The 12,981-nt window shown below is 56.0% G+C and overlaps 6 protein-coding genes across 6 annotated transcripts in view; 4 read left to right on the forward strand and 2 right to left on the reverse strand.

The window, feature by feature from the left end:
* Nucleotides 1–551: 551 nt before the first annotated feature.
* On the forward strand, nucleotides 552–2,044 carry MONBRDRAFT_11161 (uncharacterized protein; the record flags this gene model as incomplete). Its single annotated transcript, XM_001748869.1, has 2 exons — nucleotides 552–1,058; nucleotides 1,148–2,044. 2 exons carry the CDS (start codon nucleotides 552–554, stop codon nucleotides 2,042–2,044), a joined length of 1,404 nt encoding a protein of 467 aa, XP_001748921.1.
* A 325-nt stretch (nucleotides 2,045–2,369) lies between these two features.
* MONBRDRAFT_11162 (uncharacterized protein) lies at nucleotides 2,370–4,361 on the forward strand (the record flags this gene model as incomplete). The annotated part of the gene is made up of 3 exons (XM_001748870.1): nucleotides 2,370–2,914; nucleotides 3,505–3,658; nucleotides 3,924–4,361. The coding sequence occupies 3 exons, from the start codon at nucleotides 2,370–2,372 to the stop codon at nucleotides 4,359–4,361; spliced, it is 1,137 nt and encodes a 378-aa protein (XP_001748922.1).
* Nucleotides 4,362–5,097: 736 nt separating this feature from the next.
* MONBRDRAFT_28513 (uncharacterized protein) lies at nucleotides 5,098–6,153 on the forward strand (the record flags this gene model as incomplete). Its single annotated transcript, XM_001748871.1, has 4 exons — nucleotides 5,098–5,406; nucleotides 5,545–5,676; nucleotides 5,761–5,928; nucleotides 6,022–6,153. 4 exons carry the CDS (start codon nucleotides 5,098–5,100, stop codon nucleotides 6,151–6,153), a joined length of 741 nt encoding a protein of 246 aa, XP_001748923.1.
* A 706-nt stretch (nucleotides 6,154–6,859) lies between these two features.
* On the reverse strand, nucleotides 6,860–8,326 carry MONBRDRAFT_28514 (uncharacterized protein; the record flags this gene model as incomplete). The annotated part of the gene is made up of 2 exons (XM_001748941.1): nucleotides 6,860–8,056; nucleotides 8,192–8,326. 2 exons carry the CDS (start codon nucleotides 8,324–8,326, stop codon nucleotides 6,860–6,862), a joined length of 1,332 nt encoding a protein of 443 aa, XP_001748993.1.
* A 1,052-nt stretch (nucleotides 8,327–9,378) lies between these two features.
* MONBRDRAFT_28515 (uncharacterized protein) lies at nucleotides 9,379–11,326 on the reverse strand (the record flags this gene model as incomplete). Its single annotated transcript, XM_001748942.1, has 11 exons — nucleotides 9,379–9,495; nucleotides 9,605–9,733; nucleotides 9,820–9,915; nucleotides 10,007–10,067; nucleotides 10,191–10,303; nucleotides 10,394–10,539; nucleotides 10,586–10,655; nucleotides 10,738–10,825; nucleotides 10,892–10,962; nucleotides 11,042–11,177; nucleotides 11,301–11,326. 11 exons carry the CDS (start codon nucleotides 11,324–11,326, stop codon nucleotides 9,379–9,381), a joined length of 1,053 nt encoding a protein of 350 aa, XP_001748994.1.
* Nucleotides 11,327–11,624: 298 nt separating this feature from the next.
* The window catches only part of MONBRDRAFT_28516 (uncharacterized protein), a gene marked incomplete at both ends in the record, with an annotated part of 6,270 nt that continues 4,913 nt past the window's right edge, over nucleotides 11,625–12,981 (forward strand). Inside the window, 3 exons of the mRNA XM_001748872.1 lie at nucleotides 11,625–11,724; nucleotides 11,969–12,045; nucleotides 12,147–12,432. Coding sequence (XP_001748924.1) covers nucleotides 11,625–11,724; nucleotides 11,969–12,045; nucleotides 12,147–12,432 — 463 coding nt within the window. The remainder of the gene's footprint in view (nucleotides 11,725–11,968; nucleotides 12,046–12,146; nucleotides 12,433–12,981) is intronic.

The following is a 12,981-nucleotide window of genomic DNA, read 5'->3' on the forward strand; positions in this document are numbered from 1 at the left end:
TCAATCGAGACGTGCAGACGAGTTCAAAACCAAAAGACCCATAAAGCCAGTAGTAAGCCAGAAAGCCAATCAGCCAGGAGGCCAGTAAGCCCATCTCAAGCTCGGATCGAGCCGATAAGAAGCCAATAAGCCAATAAGCCAACAAGCCAATAAGCTACTAAGCCAATAAGCCAATAAGCCAATAAGCCAATAAGCCAACAAGCCAATAAGCCAATAAGCCAATAAGCCAACAAGCCAGCCAATAAGCCAATAAGCCAAGGACTCTCAAAAGGAAAAAAAGGAAGCTGACACTTTAAAATTTTTAATCACGATCTTTCTCTTTCGAGAATTTCTCGTCTGTGTGTGTGTGTGTGTGTGTGGCAGTTTGAGCTCGACTGCGCTTTCCTCCAGGGTGCGCAGCCGTCTTGTCTTGTCTGGCCTTGTCTTGTCTGGTCTTGATGGGTGGCTCGTGTGTGTTTGATCGGGCTTTTTGATCGCGAGTGCCGCTGGAGGTGCTAGAGAGTTTTCTTGTTGCATTTTACTCGTCTGGTTTGGCACAAAAAGTGTGAAGCATGGCGCTGGCGACGGAGACAGCCAAGGATGTGGCCGCGCTGACAGAGAAAATGCGTCGCCTCGAGGCCGAGGCCGACGAACTGCATCGGGAGGCACAGCGACTCAATAAGCTACAGCAGTTTGCCGCCTCCAAGACCGCCTACAAGCAATTCCGCGCCCGCGACGATGATGCCATCGCTCTGGCGCTCGAGATTGCAAACTTGGCAGCTCAGACGCGAGGCACGGGCAAGGATCAGGAGGACGCTCTCTTGGCTGCCCGTGGTTTTTGCGCTCGACCTCAGCCTTACGCGTCCCTCCCCAATGTCACGGAAGAGGAACAAGCCTCACTACGACAGCGGTTGCTCGGCGCCGTGCTGGGGGCGGTGGTTGGAGATGCCGCGGCCACGGGGGTGCAATGGGTATATGACCCAGATGAACTGGCCGGATACGAGGCACGGGTTCAGGCGCAAGGCGGTGTGGGATTGGAGTATTTGGATCCACCTGCCAACGCGCACTTTGAATATGAGGTGCGTTTGTGAAAGGCTGGTGGTGACACCACGACAAGGTGCTCAAACCTCATGCTGCCCCGTGCCGCTCGCTGTTGCCATGGCTATAGGTGGGGCGCAATTCACCGTATGGCGAGCAGGCCCTGCTTTTACTCAAGGCCCTGGCTGGCGATGAAGGGCTGGACACGTGGAGCTATGCGCAACGCTTTGCGGACCACTTTGGCGGAGACTGGCATGTGCGTACGGGAGGCTACCGCGATGCCTCTTGCAAGGGATTCCTTCGCAACTATGCCCTCGGGCTGCGGCCACCAGAGTCTGGCGCCAAGGACAAGCAGATCAACTGCTGTGCGCGCCTGGCACCGTTGCTGCTGGCATTTGCTGGCCACCCTGACCTGGACCAAATTGTGGAGGCATGCACCCGGGTGACGCAGAACCACGACGAAGCCGTGGCCTGGGCGCGCCTGAGCGCCCGTGTCTTGGAGGGTGTCGTCCGAGGTGCAGATGTAGACCAGGCCGTCAAAGAGGCGCTGTTAGATGCCCAGCGCTTGGATGCTGAACTGGATGATCCTGCTTCTGAGGAACTGTATCTGGTGGCTGGTCACCTCTACCAAGTGCGGACATTGAGCTTCTCGAGTGAGATTCCTGACGCCGTGGAGCGGCTTGGTAAAAACTGTCACACTCCAAACTCGTACCAGACCCCGGTGCACGCGGTCTTGTCCGTATTACGCCGGCGCGCAGACTGCCTATCACCGACGACAGAGTCGCTCGCGCCCGAGCGTGCACAGGCCCTGTTTGCTGAATGCATGCGCGGGGCCATGCGAGAAGGTGGCTGTTGTGCGTCCCGTTGTGGTGTGGCCGGTGCTCTTTTGGGCGCCTATCTCGCCGGGCGATGCGGTTCTTTTGAGGAGTTCTTGCCCCCGAGCTGGCGCGCGCGCACTCTTGCCTATGCAGCAGCCCGACGCTGGGCCCTACAAATCGACGCTTTGCGTCACACTGCTCCGCGCTGATCCGATGCACCAAATCATGTACCAAACCTTTGCTGGTACGCTTGTTGTTTGACCTGTTCCCTGGGCTCGAGGTATGCCGTGAAGGCGAAGCAGGTGAGTGCCCTAAGCAAGCACGAACCCGCACCCATGCCATCATATTTTAATTTGTATTTTACCTCTTCAAAATCAACTGTCATTGTCATCTAAAGTGTAGCCAAAATTACAGTATCGCTTGACTGTTGGCAACGAAAGAGAGAGAGAGAGAGAGAAATTTGAAAAAATTGGTGAACGGTGTATGACGGCGGGGCGGGGCGGGGAACAGCGATTGCACGGTGCGGAAGAGGAGATGGATTCCTTTGAGGCGGCCTTGGCTGCGGCGCAGGCGCTTTTAGAGTCAGGTCACAAGGCACCAGCAGCTGCATATCCCGCACAGCCGGAGCCTCTCTTGAGAACGCGGCCAGGTGCAAGTCGGCGTGAGACGGAAGATGCGTCGACTTTGGCTGCAGCATCGCCGCTGCCCGCGATATCAGACCAGGAGAGCCGGATTGCGGGGCTGGATGTGGCTCGCCCGGCTTTGGACGTGAGACTGGCCAAGCAACTGGATCTGGAGAACCTACCCTCGGCGACCCGCGCCGCCTTGGTACAACAGCTTCGGCCTCTGCAGGATCTTGGCCTGCTGCGGCTCCCACCACGCCAGGAGACAACCGATACATTGTCAGAGGTCAGCGAGACCGACAAAAGCCTGCCCGTCGCCTGGCGCACCACCGCGTGGGCCAAGTCCCCGCGCCCTGTGTCCCCAATTGCCGCCACTACTCGTCTGAACCGCAGCGTGCGTGCCTCACGGCGCGTGGCGGGGGCACACGTTCGGCTTCCGCAGCTCTCCCCCGTGAGGTATGATTGTCGTTGTCTTGTGGGAGTTCTAGCGCACCGAATGGATGATCTTCACGGTTGACGCTTGCGTTCATCACGTCGGATCGTTGTCTTGCACGTCTGATAGCGCCGAAACGCCAGTTGCACGACAACAACGACAATTTTCCCACGACGTCGCCGAGCTCGAGGCACGCGTCGGCCATGGGGACAGCTCGTTGGTCCATCGTGCCACCATGGCGCTCCGCGTCCTCTCAGACCTTGCAGAACAGGCCGGTAGTGAAGCTCTATCGGGCGTGGTTCATGAAGCTCGTGCGCTGCTTGACGCTCGTGATGCGCCCGACATGGCCGGCACCGTGGCTACCTTGCCCACCCTGGACGGTGCCATCGGCGAAGCACAACGTGTACGTTGCTGTGCCACCAGAACCTGTTTTTGGCCGTTGACATTGCTCAGCTTTGAATGCACTGAAGGTGGCATTTTGTGTTTGTTCGTCGTGTAGATGCAATACGAAATTTCGCGACTCAATGCCGACATTGAGCTGCAGATGGGCGATCTTCAGGCGCTGCAGACTGACATTCAACAGTGCGTATCGATCAAACTGTGCACTTTTTAGCGTCGGTCGTGTTGGCTATCCAGTTTTGTACCAGCTACAGAATCTGATTGTGTTGGACATCTTAGGGAAAGCGAGCGAATGCTGGCTCTCCGAGCCGCATGCGACAAGCAAACCGAGCTCATTGATCACGTCCGTCGCCGCTCTCAAAGCAACGGTACGTTATGGAAGACTGAATGGTGAAAGACTGAGCTGGCTTACTGGCATCAACGCTGCTGTGTGTGTACATTGGAACTGGGATAGGTCACGTCAAGCTGGACTTGATGCCTGCCGTAGCTCGTCAGCACGATCGTCTGATGCAGGTGGGGGAATTTGTTTTTATTCTTCTTTTTTTTGGATTGGGTTGTTGAAGTTGTTGAATTTTCCTTGGTATCGGTGGTTATCTCGCTCACCACAGACCGCTGCTCCTGGTTGGACGTTAGTACGCCCGTGAGCGTCGGCTCAATCAACGACGGCACGAGCTGCAACGGCAGCATTGCGTCCCCTTGAGCGTGTATCAATGGCTGGAAGACTGCTTGTCAGACGAGACCATGGCACTGCAACAAGCAGAGAAGGAGATTGAGCTCTTGCGAATCGAAGTCTCGCAGTTGCAGGCCCGCCACAAGCGGCACCACCGACATTTTGTCAACCTGCCCACGGTGGTGGCCGAGGACCATTCGACGGGCGAAGATGGCACGGACACCCGGCAAATCTCGCGGTCCCACTCTCCCACCACTACCGCCAACAGCCGACCCCAATCCTCCGGCAGCCACGCAACCATGGGCTCCAACTTGCCCCCCCTCTCCCCCGGTACCACCACCACCACCGCCGCCGCCGCTACCAGCAACCAGATCAACCCAGCCCACCTCCTCCGCCCCTAACGGATGGCGCCAAGCACCCAGTTGTCAGACAAAATAAAAACCCCGCTCACCATTGTCAGACAATTCAACATGTTGCAACTTCTTTCATCGTGACACGTGTGGGAGCGGCTTCATGGTGAGTTTAAGTGTAACGTTTGTTACAATTATAGCGTATAAAAGTGTGACTTTGGGGTCATTTTACGACTTGATCGACGGTGAGTGCAGAGACAGCGAAGGTGCGAGTGCTTCAGTGAGAGAGACGACCAAAGCCGCTTCAGTGCCATCAGCTTGATAAGGTGAAACAGAAGGGCAGTCAGAGAGTGACGCCAAGGCTGTGCACCCCCAGAGAAGGGCAGCCAAGGATGTGTCAGCAATGGCAGCCAAGGCTGGCGACGCCAGTGCGGCGGTGCGCCGGGCGCTTGCGTTTGCTCAGTGGTGCTTGTGCGTTCTTGTTGGCTCAACGTGCTGTGCGTCGAGCCGGGGCAGGGTTGCATTCATCTTACGGCGCCTCGGGTCAATGCACTGGCATTGCATTTTCTGCTTCTGCTGCTCCTGCTGCTGCTTCTTCTTCTGGTACAGCTAGCTCACTCGCTTCTCTCCCCGCGCGTGCGTGTGTGTGTCTGTGTGCGTTTGGCCCTCGTTGCGCTTTTGGGCTGTTTTGAACCGCGGCGTAGAACGACTTGCTTCTGCTTCTTCGTCTTCTTCTTCTTCGAGCATTACATCATTCACCATGGCAGCAATGCGACGTGTGGGACGAATGGCCGCCGCGCCTCAATTGGCCAGCCTCTTGCGCTCTCCGGCAACGACGACCGTGCGGGCTTGGCCCACTCTGGCTGGTTCCCGGGCGCAGCCGGCAACAGCGGCCCGCACCTTCATGAACTTTTTTAGTACCAGCAACAAGAAGCCACAGGACAACAAGGCTGAGCCTGCAGCCGCCGCCGAGGCGGAAGCCCAAGCCACCGAGCAACAGACGACCGAGGACGCAGCCGCCACCATGAACCCGGCCGAGATTGAGCAGCTCAAGACCGAGCTGGAAGCTGCCAAGGCTGCCGAAGCCGACCTCAAGGTACAAAGCCAACCCCGTATCGCCCAACATGGGCGGGGCTGACGCTCCCAGCACGCTGCTGCTAGCCGTTTTTCTGCATGTGTTGCCCAAGAGTTGATACGCGAATTCAACACTCTACTGCTTTCATCTCGTTCACAGGACAAGTATCTGCGGGCATTGGCCGATATGGAGAACTTGCGCCATCGCAGCAAGCGTGAGGTTCAGGACGCCAGCGACTATGCCATGCAGAAGTTTGCCAAGGACCTTCTCGAGTTTGCCGACAACCTCGAGGTATGCCTTGGCCTCTTTTCCGTGCAGCACCATAGCTCCTCGACTCGTTCGACCCCTGACCTATCAGTTCTGTCCTGCCCGTAGCGCGCGCTCGCGTATGTGCCTGAAGAGGCTCGCACCGCCGAGGGCAACACAGATTTGAAGAACCTGTATGAGGGCGTTGAGGGAACTCAGCGCCAGCTCCAACACGTGTTTGCCCGTTATGAGCTGCTGCCGGTGAACCCTCTGGGCGAGAAGTTTGACCCCGAACTGGTGAGTGTCGGGTGTTGCCTGTTGCCTGTGCTGCTTCCTCTCCCCACGTCAACCATTGGCAATCTGACCCGATTGTTGCCATGTCTTCGCTAGCACGAGGCCCTCTTCCAGGTTCCCGACCCCAACCAGGCCCCGGGCACTGTGGCTCAGGTCATGCACACTGGCTACACCCTCAAGGGTCGCCTGCTTCGCGCAGCTGGTGTTGGTGTGGTCGTCAAGGCCTAAGTTCCTTCTCCATCTTGTTTCGTCGGGATTTGGACGCACGGCTGTCTTACAACCTTGCCGCTCCCCTTTTTTTCTCTTTTTTCCCGCTTCTACTCGACTGTTGTTTTGCAATGAGTGCTTTTTCGGCTGCTGAGCTGGCCCCCTTCTCCTTTCCCTTACTTTTTTTTTTTTTTTTCCTTTCACTTTCTCGAGTGAGTTGTCCAATCCTGCTTCGAGGGCTTCTTGCATGATGAATAATAGCATGTGGTCATCGACAAGCACGACAATTGACATTGAAAATCAACTTCCCTGCTGATCATGTGGGCGTCAAAGTCAAGTTGGCAGCGCTGAGTGGAGGGGTGTTTCTGCTGCAGGAAGTCGAGGAGTTGCGAGTAGGAGCAGCGCACACGGGGGTGTCGTTGGCGAGCGTCTGTTGCTTCAAATTCAATTGTAAAGCATGCAGGCAAGGGCCCGCAGGAAAACTTCCACAAGACAGTTGTAATACACCAAAAGCCGTGACAGTACGCTCACGGAAAGTTGATGGCCCAAAGCGCTCATCATCCAAATTCAATCGCAGAGCAATGGCAAGAACCTATGTGCCTATAAAAATCGTTTGTTTATCCATAAACCCAGAGCCACTGGCGCGGCAGAGCGACTCTGGCGCGGCGTTTATTGATCAAGTCGCCTCGCGACAAAGAGGGGGGGGGGGCGGCACATTGTTTGCAGATTACATGAACCATGGATCGGCAATGGCCACACCCTGAGAGTCACAGCATGCGGCACGAAGCGCAGCGTCGGCGGAAGTGCCACGCAGCAGGGTTTCACGGGGATCCGCGCAACACTGCGCCGAGGCGGGGCAGACAAAGTTGACATCAAGCAAGCGACACAAGATTTCATCGGTAGCCAGACCGCGCAGCGTGGGGCTAGCGGGAACAGCAGCCAGATCAGCCATGGGGGCACGCAAGGCCAAGAGAGTATTGGACACGTTGTTTCGGGAAAGACAGGTCATGGAGGTCAGATCACATTCGCGGTCGCCGGGACAGCAATGGCCTTCAACGTCGCCACAGCACGTGGCATTGGGCAAGGGGCAGCAAGCCTGCGCGCCGTACTCGAGTTTACAGCAGGTCGTATTCATGGGGCATGCAGTTCCCTCTGCCGAACAAGCTTGTGTGCGCTCCTGGGGCAGCAGAGTCCAAGCGGCAGCGGCCGGCGCGGGGCCCGCACCGACCAAGGTCCAGGGCAAAGCCTCATCAAGAGTGGCCCGGGTACAGCCACCAGCGGTAGCATTGCAAACCGTACCCTGAGGGCAGCAATGCATCTGGTCTGCGCAGCAGTTGGCATCTTGAAGCGGGCAGCAGCCGTAGCCGCCATTGGGGGCCGAGCAGCAGGTGGTGGATTCAGCGCACTGCGACTTGTCTGGGCAAACCACGTTGGCGAGGGAGGTCATGATGTTCGAGGCTGGGCTGCGCACACCAGTCAGGGTGTTGACGCAGGTGCCATCGGGAGCACACTCGTTGCCCTCGGGACAGCAATGGTTGTTGTCACAGCATTGGGCGTCGAAGAAAGGGCAGCAGCCATAGGAGCCATCGGTGGTCAGGCAGCAAGTGTGTTCGGGGCTGCACTCGGAGCGGTGATCTGGGCAGATATCTCCAAGGCTTGATGCATTGCCCGTACGCGCACGCGCAGGCACCGGGGATTTGGCGCTGGCAAGGGAAGTCCAGGCGGGCATGGCGAAGACCGTGGCCAGGGATGAGATGCATTGTCCGTTGGAAGGGTTGCATGTGTGATTGGCAGGGCAGCAGTGCGCGCCGTCCTTGCAGCACACGCCATCGAGGTATGGGCAGCAGCCATAGCCGTCGGAAGACAGCTTGCAGCAGGTGTTGTTGGTGGGACACTTGGCCACACCACCGCCGCAAGTCACGTCCTATAAGATTGGATGCATGCAGCCAGAGCCGTGGAGTAACAGAAAGGATGGGTTAGAAGTAAAGTGCGGGGCGGCAGAAAAAGGCAGAGGGTGCTGAAGGATGGCACGATAGAGCAAAGAGAGAGGCTTGCGTACGCTGAGTTGAGGGAAGGCTTCAGGGGCGAGGTGCGTCAGAATTGCGGCGCCCTCGACACGACAGCTGGAGCTGGCCAGCAAGAGCGTCAGCAAAGCGGCCACACCGACCACGTCGGTAGCTCGTACAGACCCCATCCTTGGGTGTACACGCACGCGCAGTGAGACGAATGGAAACGAGTCAAGAACGACGGCAAGAGCAGCGACCGAGGGTCCAGCCGTTGAGCGTCCAAGCACGTTCCTGCCAATCGTACAAGAGTGAGTTGGACGCACGTCATAACATTGCGACAGCGTTCAGGGCCTCGACCCGTCCTCCCGCCAGGAGACACGTAAAATCCATGACCCATGGCTATAGCATCCCACACAGCGCAAAACTCACGGGTATCAGAGACAAACAGGGCAAACCAGGCCAAGCGCGCGTCCTGCCGCTGCCAAAAAAAAAAAAAAAAAAAAGGGTTTGAAGCGTCTTTTTTTTTTTTTTTTTTGGAGCTTTTTTCTTGCTTGACAGAAGGTGTTAGCAAGGTGAACGAAAAAATGAGAGAGAGAGAGAGAAGAGAGAGAGAAGAGAGAGAGAGAGAGAGAGAGAGAGAGAGAAAAGAGAGAGAAAAGAGAGAGAGAGGGAACAAAAGAAATGTAAGAGAACAAAAGTGACAAAAGAAATGTGAAAGAACAAAAGAAACGTGCGCAAAAAGAGAGAAAAGACACACACGCACACAAAAGAAATAAAAACAAAAGAAAGAAACGAGAACGAAAAACACAAACAAAGAACAAAAGAAAGAACAAAAGAAAGAACAAAAGAAAGAACAAAAGAAAGAACAAAAGGAAAAAACCGACGGTTGTGTACATCCGATGTGACATGTGCAAAACACGAAAGTACGAAACGTCACAACATCCAATGCAAGCCGAAGCGAAGGACAGTGTCGCGAGGGGGCTTGAGTGCAGGGAGGATGGGGGGGAGGCGGTGGGCGTATGAATGTACATGATTGTGTCTGCATGTTCATGTGACCGTGTTGGAGGTGCTGGTATGCGTCTGTGAGGATCAAGTCTCATTTCAAGTCTGAATTGCAACCTTCCTTTAGATTTAAAACTTTCCTGCGGCGGCTACCAGCCCTGACGACGACGACGACGACACTGGTATTGATAATGATGATGATGATGGTGTTGATGTTGATCGGTGAAAGTTGCATAGTTTAGTCGTTGTGATCAGTCTTGTACCCAGTCCAGGGTCGATGCGGTGCCAAGTGATAGCGAGCCCCGTGGTACACAAACGTCACCACGCCCATGTAGGCAGTGCGCGGCACTCCATCCTGGAAAGACACGCGAATTCGGTGGCAGCCATGAGAACAACTCGCATTCGCATAGAGTAGAAAAACGAGATGGAGTAAGATCATCCTCCTTGAAAGATTGGCCATTTACCTTCCAGTCGCTCATGATGCCCAGCGTTCGTGCCAACGTCTCAAAGGACTTTGGTGATGCGTAATCGTACTCGATACGATATTCTTGCAATGTGTCGCCGCGTCGCTCGCGCGCGGCCGACGCCGATAGCTGCACAGCCAGACACGTTTCATCGTCATGAGAATCCACAAGTGCGCTTCGACAGACGAGAGGTGCGCGCCGTGGACCAAACGTACCAGCTCGGCGGTTTCGTACACGCGCGTGATGAACGCGGGATCATAAATTTCCTTGGTCAGCGGGCTTGGATCGTGTTGCGAGAACGGAACCGACACCTAGGGATATCACGCAGACCGTTGGCATCAGTATGGTCACGCGAGCTTGTCGTCTACATCCAATCACATCAGCCATGCAAAAATGTCGCACCTTTGAAGGTTTGATAAACTTGAGGTGCTGGTCGTAAAACTGACCCTGGGACACACCAATTCTGTTCACGACAACAGCTCGTGAGCATGTGGAGAGAGAAAAAAAGAAGAAAAAGAAAAAGAAAACAAAAAGATAACAGAGACGAGTCAACGACGCGGGAAAACAAGTGGAGCCCGTGTCCTACCGGCCAAATGTACCCGTGCGAGGCACTTCGGGACGAATGCAAGCCCGATTCTTGCGCTGAGCGTTGTCCCGAATCCAGTCGTCCCAGAACGACTTGGGCCACTTGTCCCTCAACTGCGAAAAATAAACATGTTGTGAAGGCGCCTTGACGCCAACCACGCTTTTCTGAGCAAACAGAATTTATCACGTCAATGCAGAACGCACCTCGTCCCACATGTTTTTGCGAAGCAACCAGCCCAGGCCGCCGAAAAAGTCGGAGCGAAAGAGTGCAGCCGGATCTTTAACGTAGTTTTCCTTCCCGTTGTCGTTCCAGGCTAGGGGTGTTTGCGTGAGCGCACTCGGAACGTGATCTGGACCAGAAGCCGAGATGAACATGCAGGCGAGCAAAGCACTCACCACTGATGCACCAGAGCGTGGGATCGCGCTGCAGCAGCGTGTTGCCTAGCGTCATGTATTCAAAGAAATCCTAAAGCCAGCAAGGCCGTGAGCATTTCGAGCCGACTGAGTTGCGGCTGACAGGAGCCTGTGCGGACCAATCAACAACGCACGGGCGCAATTTCCAAGTCGTCCTCGACAATGATGACGGCGTCGTAATGTTTGACATCAAACATCTGAGTCAGGGCCCACTTGTAATGCCTACGGCAGAACCGTATTTGAGAGGAGCGCCAAGCAGCTTGAAATGGGACGGCGGCGACCGCCTACCGGCTGATTTTGTAGTAGCCCACAAAGCTCTGGTGACCACGCTCGACCTTTGGCGTTCCCAGATCAGGTTGCTGCAGCAGCGAATAGAAGAGATGTTAGGCTGGGTGAGCTGTTGGCCACGCAAAGCGTGCGTGGGAGAGCAACGCCAACCTCGATGAGCTGGACGCCATGCTGGCCATAGCGCTGAATGGTGGCCTTTGTCTCCGCGTGTCCGCAGTCTTGGCTCACGACGATGGGAAATTTGGCAGCCGAGGGGCGGTAGGCCAACAACTTGTCCAATGCCTTACTATAGGTGTGGCATAACGGCTGTGTGAAACCACGGACAGCTGCCCAGTCCATGACATGGGAGGGAGAGCAGGCCTAAACGAAGAGGAGGCCTGAACAGAGAGAAGGCGTGAGCCGAACGGACCTGACGGTGGGCCGGTTGCAGGCCATGACCACGATGGCGGCAACAAAATCCGAATCGGAACCCTTGTCAGCAAGGGGCGAATCTGGTTTGGGCGGGGGAGCGGGCACTTTGGCTGGAAGTGGCCGTGCTGGTGGTGGGGCCGGGACCGGAGGATGCACGGGGGCTGGCCGCGGCGGAGCCTTGTGCAGAGCCTTGGCCTGTGCCTTGAGGCCGGCGACTAGACATTGTTGAGCGCGAGGTTTACGAGAGGGATGAGACGAGCGATGAGCGATGAAGTGGTTCAGATGAGACGCCGTTGATGGGCGGCTTGATGCCACAAGCCAGATGGCAAGTGATCGTACCTTGTGCCTTGTGCTCGGCGTGACGCTGTTCAATCTCCCTGAGCGCGGCCTGCGCCTCTTGAATCTGTTTTGCCAACGAAGCAGTGAGTGCGCCATGCGGCAGGGATGCATTCAGACAGAGCACGCACGTTTTCTTCGGCTTTGGCCATGGCAGCTTGAACATCTTGATCATAGGATGGAGGGTCTTGAAGCCGTTGAACCTGCTGTTGATGACGGGGACACCCTCGATGAGCTCGGCGAGGGGCGGGGGGGAGCTACGGCTGAGGCATGCCCAACATGGACAAACCTCGTCATCAAGATGCTTCCACTGCTCGTTGGCCGGGGCAGCCACGTGCTGCAAGTTTAATAGCAAAAGACCGACGACCATGACCATCAGCACCATCGTCACCACGCGTGATGCCGCGGTCCCAGCCCCGTTTGACGGAGCCAGCGCCCCGATCCGCCGCCCCATGGTTCCACATGAAATTTAAAAAAAAAAAAAAAATGAAAACGAGCCATGCGATAGTGCGATAATAGTTACACTTTTGGGTTTGAAGAAGAAGAGCAGAAAGTTTATTTAAGAGGTGCGTCTGTCCCTGTCCCTTTCTCTCTCTGTCTCTCTCTTTGCTGTCTGTCTCCTTTCTCTTTGCGTCTGTCTCTGTCTGTCTCTCACTGTGTCTCTCTCACTGTGTCTCTCTTTGCGTCTCTTCTCTCTCTCTCTCTGTCTGTCTCTGTCTGTCTGCTCTCTCTCTCTCTCTCTCTCTCTCTCTCTCTCTCTCTCTCTCTCTCTCTCTCTCTCTCTCTCTCCTTAAGTACCAGTTGTCATTCAAAATCGCAACGTCAGCCTTTGACGCACTTTCTGCACTTTACCACACCTTGCCCTCTATAGCTTCAAAGGGCTATTGGTATAGTGTGTGACGCTGAACGCCCTTTCCCTTTGTGGCCGTTAAATTAAAAGAAAAGAGAGAGAGAGAGAGAGAGGTACGTGACCGCCGTCCCCCGTCATCCCAAGTGGCCCTGACCGTGGTGGCCTCCGTCTCCGTCGCCCGTCTCCGTCTCCCGTCTCCCCGTCTCCGTCTCCCGTCTCCCTGTCTCCGTGTCCGTGGTGGTGGTTAGTGGCGGGTGGGGGGAGTTGGCGTTGATCTGCATTTGTTCGTGCCGGTTGGGGGGTTTTGTTGTTGGTGTTGTTGCGTTTGCTCGCGACCGAGACGCGCGCTGCTCTCTCGCTCTCTCGCTCTCACGCCATTCGCGCTCTCGCCGCTCGCTCGCGCACTCTCTCGTGTCGCTGCTGCTGCTGCTGCTGCTGCCGACTCGGTCTGGGCTGTACGCGTCTGCTTCCATCGCGGTTCATGCTGGCTAGG

This window comes from Monosiga brevicollis, genomic scaffold (assembly GCF_000002865.3).
Source record: "Monosiga brevicollis MX1 MONBRscaffold_26 genomic scaffold, whole genome shotgun sequence".
In the NCBI taxonomy this organism is placed as follows: domain Eukaryota; class Choanoflagellata; order Craspedida; family Salpingoecidae; genus Monosiga; species Monosiga brevicollis.